General features: G+C 51.7%; 1 protein-coding gene across 1 annotated transcript in view; it reads right to left on the bottom strand.

Moving 5' to 3' along the window:
• The window catches only part of PRKCSH (protein kinase C substrate 80K-H), a 95,392-nt gene that overhangs the window by 30,837 nt on the left and 52,056 nt on the right, over positions 1–12,499 (bottom strand). The window contains 2 exon segments of the mRNA XM_061567533.1: positions 1,093–1,100; positions 1,102–1,163. Coding sequence (XP_061423517.1) covers positions 1,093–1,100; positions 1,102–1,163 — 70 coding nt within the window.

Below are 12,499 nucleotides of genomic sequence, written 5' to 3' on the forward strand. Positions count from 1 at the left end.
TCGGATCTCGGAAAGCCAAACCGGGTTCAGCATGAGTTCGTTTTTGCATCGGTCACCACCAGGGCATGAAATTACCCTGAGAGACAAGTAAACAAAAAAAACTATTTTTTATTTTATTACATAAGGCCCACTGAGCTACGTAGCTCTTTTGCAGAAGCGACTTGGCCACAAATGACAGCTCAATGAAGTGGCTCATCACGTGGAAATTTATAGCAACCAAATATTGTAAAAAGCACATTTCTAAATGTGGAGGGAAAACCCGGAGATAACTCCACAAGACCACGGGGTATACAGAGACACAAGCAAACTCCAAATATGCAGGTGTCAGGGTCAAGATCGAACCCACAGACCTCTTGTATACCAGGCGAGGGAGTTAACATCTTCTCTCTAAATAGAGGAACACAGGCGTGGGGCTATGAGAAGGCCAGGAGGGGGATCCCGGTGCCGAGTGATGCCTCCTCGCACGTGTGGGTTTTCTCCGGGCACTCTGGCGTCAGCCCACAAGCCAAACATTCATCGACAGTGCTGGCTAAACATCTCAGTGTAGGACCCTCCTCAAATGAGTTTTGAGACTCAATGAGGCCCTTCCTATTGACACATTGCTGGCATTGAAGAGTATCTCAAGGAATTAGACAGTGCAACAACGAGGAACGTCCAGATTAAATAAACACCTCGGACGAGACCCAAACATCATCGCACCACCTGGCTTTGGCATTTCTCCTCCTCCAAGACACTGGTTTGTCACCATCAACCGCGTCAGACCAGCAGCAATCTGACGAGCGCATCTCCTTTGTCAACGGACAATTAAAGACACAAGCCACAGGAGTGTGACTGTGTGGCCATGCAACCCAAGCCATGGAAACCCACGGTAGTCTGCGCCCTTTCAACGGAAGAGAAACAGCAGAACTACACCAACTCTCTCTCTCTCTCTGTCTCATGAAGCCCTCTCGTCGTAGCCAGCAGCAGACCTCGACATTGGCATCGAGCCCCTGATCACATTGCCACTGCCGTCACCACGCGCAAGAGTAGGATGAGCAGAATGAGTAGAATGACAAACAGTGTGCAGCTGCTGCTCTCCCCGCTCTCACTCACCTGATGTCAGTCTTCCACTTCTCGGAGTGACTTCTCTGCTATCCGTAGTTCTTCCCGTGCCCTGTCCGCAGCTGGGAATACATGGAAGAATGTGCACGCACACACACACAGACACAAAGCCTATGTAAGAACATGCATGCATGTATAATACAGAGATCGCGGGATACAAAGGACATCAATACCAATAGGTCATCACAGCCAATGCAGCCCCCCGTCTCCCCCCAGTACTGCTATATACACTTATTTAAGGCTGAGCTAACCTAAGAGAGGCCCAGAAACCATGCAGATATCACTCGTCACCAATGTTAGCCATGGTGGTGGACTCAAAGTGCACTATTTACTCCACCACTACTCAACCTACAAAGACAAAGACCCCGTAGAGCAATTAACAAACTGTTGGGGCAAGTGCTGTTACTGAACACCGATGAAGGCTGGTAAGGCTCATGAGGGGGTGGGTGGTCAACACCACGCTCCACCACCCTTGCCTCCCTAATGGTGTTGTTTACACATTGCACCAGGTACTCATTTAAGGCCAGGCCGACTTCGGGGAGGGCCCCAAGACCGGTTCAGATATTCGTCACCGATATTGACCGGCGAGCGTGAATCCAACTCGGGTCGCCGGGTTCTGTGCAAATCACACGTCCAAGTTGAAGTCTGTAAGCCATGCGATAGCTTCAGGAGTAGCGCGACTAATACTGCTCAGTCCGCCGGACAGCGGGCGTAGGATGCAGTTGTTCGCAATATGGTCCATTGTCTGGTTCGGGTGGCCGCAGTCACACTGTGGGTTGTCTTTAATTCTCCACTTGTGGAGGAGGTGTGTGCAGCGACCTGTCGCTGTTCCGAAACGGTTGATGGAGCACCGTAGTTTCCTTGGCAGATCAACGCCGTGCATAGCAATTATGGGATCGTCGATGAGGCTTTAATTTGTGATGTTCACAGAACTCCACAAATGTTCGCCAGCGGTCTTCAATTGACCCCGCTTCATCCAATTGTCTCGCACGATACCCGGATTGGTTTCCGGGATTTCAAACGAGTTCGTGGAGGGTTAAGCAGGTCTCTTTGGTAATGGTAAATGTCCACTGCCTCAGATTTTGTCCAATCGGTTTGCTGTCGCTGCATCCCGGCGGAGGTTTGCTGGCGTAATGTTGGCCTTACCGCAGTACATTACCCACAATGCAACCTCTGCCCAAAACCCACACACACGCAAACACTAGAAACCTTATTTCTGGCTCTCTGCTTGCTACAGCATCTGAGTTATCACCGTAGCATGCATCTGTTGTTTTTTGGCGCCCTTTTCCCTGCTGCAATAATGAGCTCCTGCAAGTGTGCGGTCACTTTCGTAATGGTGGCTTCAGGGTACATGGATTTGAATTCACAAATGCACCGGCTGGACGATCTACAGCATAGACCAAAAGGCCAGTGGCTGCTATGGAAGCAAATGCATTTTTTTATTCCTTCACCAAGTTTTAAAGAAGAATTGAGTTCGGCTCGCAGCTTTGCGAGCACAAGGGCAGAACCTGGAGGCTAGGAATCAACTGTGTAAGAGCTGCAAGATGTAGCGGAAGGAAGCGATGGTGTGGTGTTGGGGTATTAACTGCACCAGCTGTGACGATCTCTGGATCACGATCAATAAAATTCAGCTCGGCCAAATGTACATTTTAGAACATCAATTTCATCATCACCACCACCACAACTGACCATCAAGAACATTATTTTAAAGTAATTACGGTTGTATTGCATTCACTGCTCATCGACTAACGGACTAAGTGATGCTGCGGTAAGAACACGACTCACAAAAATTGTAAAGTTTCAGCCCATCATCCCTTCCGCGTTAATAAAAAAAAAAAAGAGCACCACTTTCTCGGAGGTCAAAAGTGGTCCGTCCTCCTATCTTGGAGAAATCGGCTACTGACCCTGGAACCGTGGAATTTCCACCACTGACTCAACATCTCCAACGGAGATGAGCGCCTCATCACCGTTCGTCCGAGCTGCGACCCAACGATCGTGGTTGTTATTTACACCAAATGGTAATACTGACACTGCACCAGGTACTCATTGAAGGCACCGGGGCTGCACGACGAGCGAGGGGACAAGCGACAAGTTCAGAAGCCACGTGCTGCCAACGTCTGACACGCTCGCTGACCGTACCCCCCGTATCAGCAGATGCGCGGCGCAGTGTCAGCATTAACTACTATGCCACCACGCGCACAATACCCACGCGGGATGCGGACAGCATGAATAATGCATGCGTAATCCTGGAAAGAAAAAAAATCAAGCAGGCCCGACACACATGCAGGGAGAGAGAGCACCTGTCACAAAATGGCTCCGTGCGGTGCGGAAAATACAAAATGGTGGGCGTGCGTCTGCCATTCCCAAGGGGAAGCGAATGTGCGCGAGCGTGTACGAGCGAGCGAGCGTGCGAGCGAGCGGCGAGCGTGCGTGCGAGCGCACAAGCCCCGCAGCCCGGCTGAACGGCGTCAGAGCGTGGAGGTGGCGGCGGCAGCGTTAGAGGCGGTGGCGGGCAGGCGGCTGCCCCCTGCCATCGCGTGGTCTCAATAATTAATAGCTTGGCTTTCATTGCTGGCACGATCGAGATGGGCGTCTATATTCGTAAAAACATAGATACATACGTCGAATGAGATTTGTTCATCATAGAATTAAAGTACACTTTTCACACTAACACAGGATCATATGACATTTCTTTATTATTTCCATGCAGGACTGTGCTGAGAGGAGCTAAGAGATTCAGTGAGATTTTTCTGGGTAAAGGACTAGTGGCATTTGTATATGTCCACACAATTGGAGCGCGTGTGCTCATGCTAAAAAGGGGGGGAGCAGTAGTTCAGCGGTTAGCACGCTGCACTCCAAACCCGGCGGCCGGGGTTCAATTTCTGCTCACGGTCAACACCAGTGACGATGATGTGAACTGGTCTTGGGCTCCCCCTAAGTCGACTCAGCCTCAAATGAGAACCTGGTGCGGTGTGTACACATAGCAGTGTTAACCGTGTGTTAATAGAAATGCACCCTAGTCAACGTGTGTGTGTACAAGTGGGAATATGGACACGTGTATATCTCTGTTCGCATAACATGATTGCATGTTTCTTGTGTGCATGTATTCAAGTCACCGCACACGTACACGTGTGTCTTTTCACAAACGTGTGCATGTACTTGGATACAGATCAAGCACATCTGCATACATACACACATGCCTGTCCGTATGTTTATAATCGTTGCGTACATGACCATACATCCGTTGTGCGAATATATGTACACGCATGCATAGATGTGCACATGTTCTGGTCCATATATGAAAAGACAAAGTTCCCCCACATAGACATTAACAGACTGCTGAATTGCTATTAGCGAGCACCAATAAAGGCCGGCAGCACGCCTGGCCGCCTTTGTCTTCCCAATGGCAATATTTACACCTCGCACCACGTACTAATTTAAGGCCGAGCTGGCCTAGGGGAAGCTCGAAATCGGTGCAGAAAAAGGTCACTTGGTGTTGACCATTGGCCGGGAGCAGAAATCGAACTCGGGTTGACAGGTTCGTAGCGCAGCACGCCAACCGCTACACCAGACGCATGTGTGCCGAGTGTGCGCGTCTGTGAGTTTCACGCGTGTGTGCGCGCGTGAGTGCCCGCGCGTCAGCTGCTCTCCGAACAGCAGCATTACTCATCTCCACGATGTCGTGCGGGGAAAAAAAAACCACACACACACACAAAACAGAGTGGAGGCGTCTCCAGAGACGCTGGGACAATGTAGGGGGTGAGATGGGGGTCGGGGACCATTGAGTGTGATGGTTGTGGGGGGCTGGGGAGAGACACGAGTCGTAAGCACTATGGGGGGGCGGGAGATGGGGGGGGGTGAAGTTGTCTAGCACCAAAATCCACATCCCAGCTGCACCAGGAGGAGGAGTGCTGCAGACAATAGCTAATTTCGCGTAAACGTTAAGGACGATAACTTTTCACACCATTTGTGCTCGTAGCGTCAAACAGCGAGCGTGGCCAATGGACATACTTGGTACTTGCCATGTCAATGGGGAATGTCCACCACTGGTTGCGTGCGGTCACCGGTGGAAGACGTGTTTGCTCACGGAAAAACCGAGCGCTTAAACACTTTGACGTTTTAGTCATGTTTCCGGAACCCGCTACGTTTTATCCCAGCAAGGCTCTATGTTGCAAGGTGCTGTTGGCGAGCGCCGATGAAGGCCAAGGGTGGCAGCCAAGACGGCGGACGAAGTGGTGATCACCACACTTGCCAGACGACCTTCATCCCCATGCTGCTAATGTTAAAGACATCGCCACTAAGTACATCTTCTTAGACCGAGATCCTGATCAGAGTTTCGCAACAATTAACCCAAATTGTACGACTACTACTCCTGATGCTCAGGATATACTGTCCATGTAATACAAGTGAATTGATTAGTAGCACTCCTCAATATCAAGATAAGAACTTGATCAGGTTATTCATTTATTATAGTGAGGAAGACCTAAAAGAGAGTGGGTAGAGTGGTGGTGCAGTGGTTATCGCATGGTGCTACAAATCAGGCAACCCGGGTTCGACTCCCGGTCACCGCTAACATTGGCAGAGGTTGGTATCCCAAAGGGTCCCGGGGTCCACGTTCACCAATTTGCAACCGCCATGCGCGGTGAAGCCGACATATCTCCCATGACCCCAGAGACCATGGAAACTGTGGGTAGGCCTTTATCCAGCAGTGGATTAACATATGGCTGTAAATCATAAACAGCATATAAAAGTAGCAGCAGTACAATGTAAACAGGTGCATTGTACATTCTGATCATATTATAATTGCTCAATCCTTGGGAGGGATTTATAGACCAGAGCGAGACATTTTAAACGCACAACGAAAGTCGATAGGGAGACAGCGTAGTTTAGAAACGGGAAAGTAGAGCAGAAGTGTGGGAATTTTGGGGGAAGTTTACTATTTCAACAATTTTTATTTTACCAGGTAAGGCCCGCTGAGTGAGATAATTCTTTATCAGAAGAGACCTGGCCACGCATGATAGCTCAACGAAGTGACTTATCACGTGGAAATGTAACAACACATGTCGATTCTAAATGTGGAGGAAAAACAACCGAAGGACCCGGAGAAAAATCCACGCAACTACAGGAAGAGAGAGAACATGCAAACTCCAAATAAGTATAACCCGTAAAAACAAAGTTTTTCACTATAAATCCTTTATATGTGTGGCGGCTAGAGTCTTCTCGTCCTCTGGCTTGAGATGGCTGCCACATATGGGTCAGATGATTGTCTGCCAGTATTAAGCAATTGGTAATTAAATATTTAATTTGTTTTCCCTAAACAGTGTAAAATTTTGAAAAAAAAATTTCACGAACATGAATTGTCACGCACAACGAGTCTGTGTGCAAAATGTCAGCTCGATTGGATCACGGGAAGTGGGTTAAAAAACGACCGAAAGATTTGCACGGTCGTAAGCAAGCAAGCAAGCACGCAAGCACGCAAGCAAGCAAGCGAACTTAATATAAAGGATTTAATAAAAATAGGATTCACCAAGGTTGGGATCGAACCCACGTCCTCATGCATACCAGGTGAGGGAGTTAACATCTCGCTACTACGGTGCCCCTATTCATATGGCCAGGGGTCGGTAAATCAATGAAACGACCACGGCTGTAACTGCTATCTTGTCAAGGGGTTACGTTTTGTCCAAGTTTTGCGGTACATGCACGGAAGACGGGCAACGACGGACGGTGTGTTCGTGAATTATGTCACGGGGTGTTTAAAGTCCACTCCGGAGCAGACGGCGCGCTCTGCTAATTCCCAGTAGAAATTACCAAAGAAATTACCGTGCAAACTGGCTTAATGGCTGTTGTGCAATCTACCACGCTTCCCAGCTGCCTCGTCTTCTATACATATTGCATGTGCACACACACACAAGACAAACGTACGCGTGCAGATGGACATGTGTTACATACATGCGCGTGCATGCACGCGCAGTGGTGTCAATGGTGAGACCACAACATGGGTCAGCTGGTAGACCATCTCAATCCACATCTACTTGGCATGGGACAGTCAACAATTGCATGCCACGCTGTGTGTATATCGTTCTTGTCCCTGTCACGAGAAGGAGGAACTTCTACTGGGACCGCTTACAGAAAATGAAAAGCACTCAATTAAGGATGCGGAGCGGGGGGCAACTGCCACGTTAAATTGTGTTCAGTAGATTATACGCAATGACAATCGTATATTATCCAACGCAATTACAATCGCACACACGAACGTAGAGAATGCGCGCGCAGCGCTAAATTTAAGCTGCGTCCGTCTCGGGTCAGCAATCCAGAAAATATTTCCGCGCCCCGGCACACCACGCCCAGTCTACACCCCACCCCCCCCTCTCGCTGTGGCTGCTGGACACGTGCCTAGTTCCCGTCGGCCCCCCGAAGCTGTTAAGTGAGGATCTAGGGCCTGCGTTCACGTGTATATTTTTAGACAGCCGTGATAACCAACGTGGACAGGCGAGCGGTCTCGCCGCACACGGAGACCGGGCGAGAGTGATTTAAGTCGCCCAATTAGAGGAGCGTCACCACAAGTTAAATTAGTAAGTAAAAAAAAAGGTTATTGGAAAACCTGTGGTGAAGAGAATAAATGCCGAATGAAGACCTCTCCATGAATTCCAGTCACAGGAGCTGTTTGGCAATGCTTCACGACACTGGTCAGTGTGGGTTGGTGAGTAGTTTTATGTACACACACACATATTGCTACCGATTTTTTTTAACCAGTTCAGGCCGACTGAGCTATCCAATAGCTCTTTTTCAGCAGCGAGCTGCCGACAAACGATAGCTCAAGTGGCTTATCATGTGGAAATTTACAGCAGCCAAATACTCTAAACGCGTGTCGATTCTAAATGTGGAGGGAAAAACCGGAGGACTCAAGGGGGGAAATCCACACGACCACAGGGAAAGAGACACGCCAACTCCAAATATTCAGGAGTCAGGGTCGGGATCGAACCCATGAGCTCCTGTATACCAGGCGATGGAGTTCAAATCTTGCCACCGTGGTGCCCCCTATATCGATATATAATGGAAAAATGTATTGCTAGCTCTCACCACCACCGGCCGAAAGGTCTGTAACTAAAGGTGCAGCCGTGAAATGACTTGTTCACGCCACGGCTGGCAGAAGTCTCCTCTTTCAAATTAGCCAGACGTCTTCCAAGAGGTGGGAGTAACCATACACTTCACTTTACCACACACGCGATCCTGCCGATTGACTTAACCGTGGCGAAACCATGAACACTGCTGGGTGGACAGGCAGAGAGGACAATGCACAAAACCACGCCTCAAGATGAAATCAAACAGGCGACCTCTGGACCGTACGTCCAGCGTGCAAACCATTAAACCACGGGATACAACTATATATACAGATATACACTGGAACATATATATTTAGAGGACATTCGTTAAACTAATTGCCTTTCCAGCCATACTTTGGCAGCGCCTTGCCGCACAGCACACACACACATTGTTACGGACCCAGCACCCCCGCTGAACGCACGGACGCTAGCGGTCTCGGCTGAGAAACAGCCGGGCATCGCGGGGGTGGGGGGGGGGGGACCGACTTTTCCGGCGAGTGGCCCCGATCCACGGGGAGACCACCACGGAGACTGCCGATGGGATCATGGGGGGCCGTGGAAGGGTTCTAAACGAAGACAAAAGCTCGGAGGCGTGCTTCCCCATTCGTCCTCCTTCCGCGTGGCGCGGGAAAAGCGGACGGGAAAGGACACGCGGCGGCGTACCGAGTGGAAAAACGCATCCGTGGAGAGAGACGGGGAGGAACGTGGAGGGAGAGGGGGGAGAAGTGGGGGGGGAGTGGCGATCAGGGGGAGAGACGGGGAGGGAGCGGGGAGAGATGGCGGGAGAGGGGAGATGTGGGTGGGGGGGGAAGTAGACGGGGAGGGGGAGCGGGATTGATGGGGGGGAACGGAGAAAGAGGGAGGCGTGGGGGCGTGCGGAGAAATTGTACGCAAGGTTACAGCGACAAGGTGAAATGCAGACGTTGGATAAAATGCCGTATTTTTTTCTCTCCGTGTTGCGAAGCGTGGCGTTTTTCTTTTCAGCACCAAGGGGTTGGACAGCTCCAATGGACAGAGAACAGCGGCAATGTGAATTAAACACGTTATTATTTTTCAGATCCACCGGCTAAAACCCAGCGATGGAGAAGATTGCAACCGACGTGCTTGACGAATCGGCTCGCGATGAGGGTGCTGGGGGTGGGGGGGGGTGAGCCAGTCCAGCAGTGACATCCACTCGCACCCGGCGCCATTTGTTATGCTCGCCTGCTGGCTGGCCCGCACGCTCCGGCAGCCACACGGACGAACGGACGGACGACCGGGCGGACACAGTAACCCACTTGCTGTACCGCCCCCTGCCACAATACTTGTGTTGCCCCCCCGCCCCCCCTTCTTCCTCCCACCACACTCTCGCATCCCCTGCTGTCTGGCAGCCTGGGCCGCGATATCACGAGGAGAACAAGGTCGTGCACACGAGCGCGGGCGGATTGTAGCAACGAAGTGGCGCGCCGCTCACGCTGCGACGCGGCGGGTGACTGGTAAACACCGGTGGGTTTTTGAGTCGCGCGCCCACCCACACGCGCGCACAAAACACGATTTAGTGTGCGTACGCACGTATCATTTAATGGAAAGGCAAGATATTATTGGTGGCGCGTGGCCTGAAAGCCGGTAGGGTTGGGAAGCGGACGTTGGGTTGGTCGGTGCCGCAGATGTTCTTTCTCGTGGGCAGGAGACTACCGACCTGCCGGTCTGCCGCACAAACGGTCGGTGGCAGTGCAGCAAGTGGACTGTCCGCCGACCCTGTACACATTTATTTCATCATCTAAAGTTGTCCACTCGTATGCATGGGTTATTCTCGATGCCACTCCAACCACATGCAGAAAAACGATTCGGCAACCGTCCCAATATTCGGCATCACGTGGCGCGTTGTAACATCAGCTCGGCCAGAGATGCCTAAACTTTCATCGACACTTAGAAGGTCCTCTCCCCGCTCACAGCAGCGTGGGTCGGGGCAGTCCTCCGAGTCGAGCCCTCCTCCTAACCCTACGGCGGCGCCAACCGGGTCGGACGCGATTACTTCGCAAACACGCAAACTTCTCAAATGCAACGCCGACGACGAGGCACCGAATCCAGCAATGGATTGACACCAACACTGCACACGCGTGTACTTATCATGACAATAATGCGAATAAAAAAATATCTACATTATTTAAAAACCGTGCTAATAAAATATTAATAATAAGAATAATAATAATGAAATGCACGAAAAAAACCTAGGTGCGACTGCATAGCAGATGGCATTGCGGCCCAAACGCGTTAGGGTTTTTTTTTCCATTGGTATTATATTTATTATTATTTCAGCTCAGGTCTCAGGAGGGAATATTGCCGTGGAGGTCATTGAAATCATTGGCGAGACAGCGGCGGCGGCACACAGACCAGACGAGTGGCGCCGTCATTACGGGAGGACGTCTGGGGGGGGGGGGGGGGTTAAAGGGAGGGGTCGGGGGGGGGGAAGGGGGGGGGGGGGAAGACGCCCGGGCTGATGTGGAGCCCTCGTGGGACTAAACGGAAAAAATGTTGAGATAAACACAACAATCCACCCCCAGCTCTCCCTCCGCCTCCAAGTTCTGTCTTTGGCATCGCCACGAATCAAGCGGCAGCAGCGGCCGCGTCCCGCTAAACCACCCATCGCGTACGCTCCCTTAAAGTTCACGCGACAGGTCGCACGAGTCGCGAGCGAAAGTGGCGTGCGCGCGCGGCGGTACGAGCGCACAACAGCAGCAGCAGCAGCAATTTCAAAGCACACTCCCTCTGCTTTCAGTTAGACTCTCAACTCCCACCTAATTGGATTCCCCGCTCCCCCCCCCCACCTTACACGAGTGTCGTGTGGCGACAAAGACGAGGCAGCGGCGTAGCGGTTAGCGCGTTGCGCTGCGAACCCTGGCGAACAGAGTTCGATTCCCGGCCACGGCCAATGGCAGTGACCGTGAATATCTGGGCCTCCACTAGGTCGACTTCGCCTTGAGTGAGTACACCTGGTGCGTTGTGTAAAAGACATCACGCCACCAGGCAGACAAAGGCTATCCGGGCGTGGTGCAGACTGCTTAGGCTACACGGCATATATTTGTCTATGTGTGCGCATGTGTATACACGTGTAGTGTTTAGGGATGTGTGTGACAAAGGTGGTTGGGCATGTTGTCAGCACACAACCTGCTGGTGCTCACTAAAGCACCGGCCTCTCGGGCTGTCAAGCTACATGGGGCACCTTCGCCTTTGTGTCTGTGCGTGTCTGCGCGTGTCTGCGCGTGTTTGCGCGTGTCTGTGCGTGTCTGCGTGTCTGTGCGTGTCTGTGCGTGTCTGTGCGTGTCTGCGTGTCTGTGCGTGTCTGCATGCGGTCGTGTAGGGGGGGGTGGTCGTGTGTCGGTCGGTGCGCCGCGCGACGAACCTGACGACCCCAGTTCGATTCCCGCTCACGGCCAACACCTGTGACAACTATCTGAACCGATACTGGGCCTCCCCTAGGTCAACTCGGCTTTAAAATGAGTACCCGGTGCGATGCGTAATCATCGCCGCTGGTAGACACAAAGGCGGCCGGGCTTGGTGCTGGCCACCCACCCCCTCGAGGGCCGTGCCGGCCTGCGCAGGCGCTGCTCGCTAACAGCACTTGCCCCCTACATTCTGTTACAAGCTACACGAGGGAGGGGATATTTTACTTTTTTTTATGCGCGCGCATACTCCACGCGTATGTGCATACACGCATGCGTGCGTGCACGCGCCACACGATCCGGGCTTAGACCGTCCCCCATTTGAAAGCTGCACACGCGCCGGTTGACGTAGGAGGCCGTGCGTGTGCGCGACGTCTGCGCCCACCGCCTTATCGGCGGTGTGAACAGGCAGCCGCCGCAGCTGCACACGCGCGCGCGTTATCTAATGCGTCTGCGACAAAAGAAATTGACTATTTTAATGACGAAATAAAGCGCCTCGATTTCGATTCCCCCCTGAGGGACAGTGAGAAAAAGCCCCCCCCCCCCCCCCCCCCCCCCACCGTTTGTTCCCGCCACATATCCAAGAATGTCAGAATCAGAATTATTTATTTACACTGGAGGAATCCGATGAGCTGTCAAGCTCTTTTTCACAGATGTCCAGCAGGGGCGTTACAACAACAACAAACAATACAAAAACATAACAGCAGTGCAAAGTACACGAAAGGTAAACAAATCACCCAACACATGAAAATAAACCATCCCCATCCTACCAGGCAAAGCCCACGGAGGTAATAACTTTCTTGTTGAAGCGACCTGGCCACAAACGACAGCTCAACAAAGTGGCCTTATCACTTGGACATTTATAGCCAGGAG

Source organism: Lethenteron reissneri, chromosome 39, assembly GCF_015708825.2.
Source record: "Lethenteron reissneri isolate LAM-NWPU_2019-01 chromosome 39, ASM1570882v1, whole genome shotgun sequence".
NCBI classification, from domain to species: domain Eukaryota; kingdom Metazoa; phylum Chordata; class Hyperoartia; order Petromyzontiformes; family Petromyzontidae; genus Lethenteron; species Lethenteron reissneri.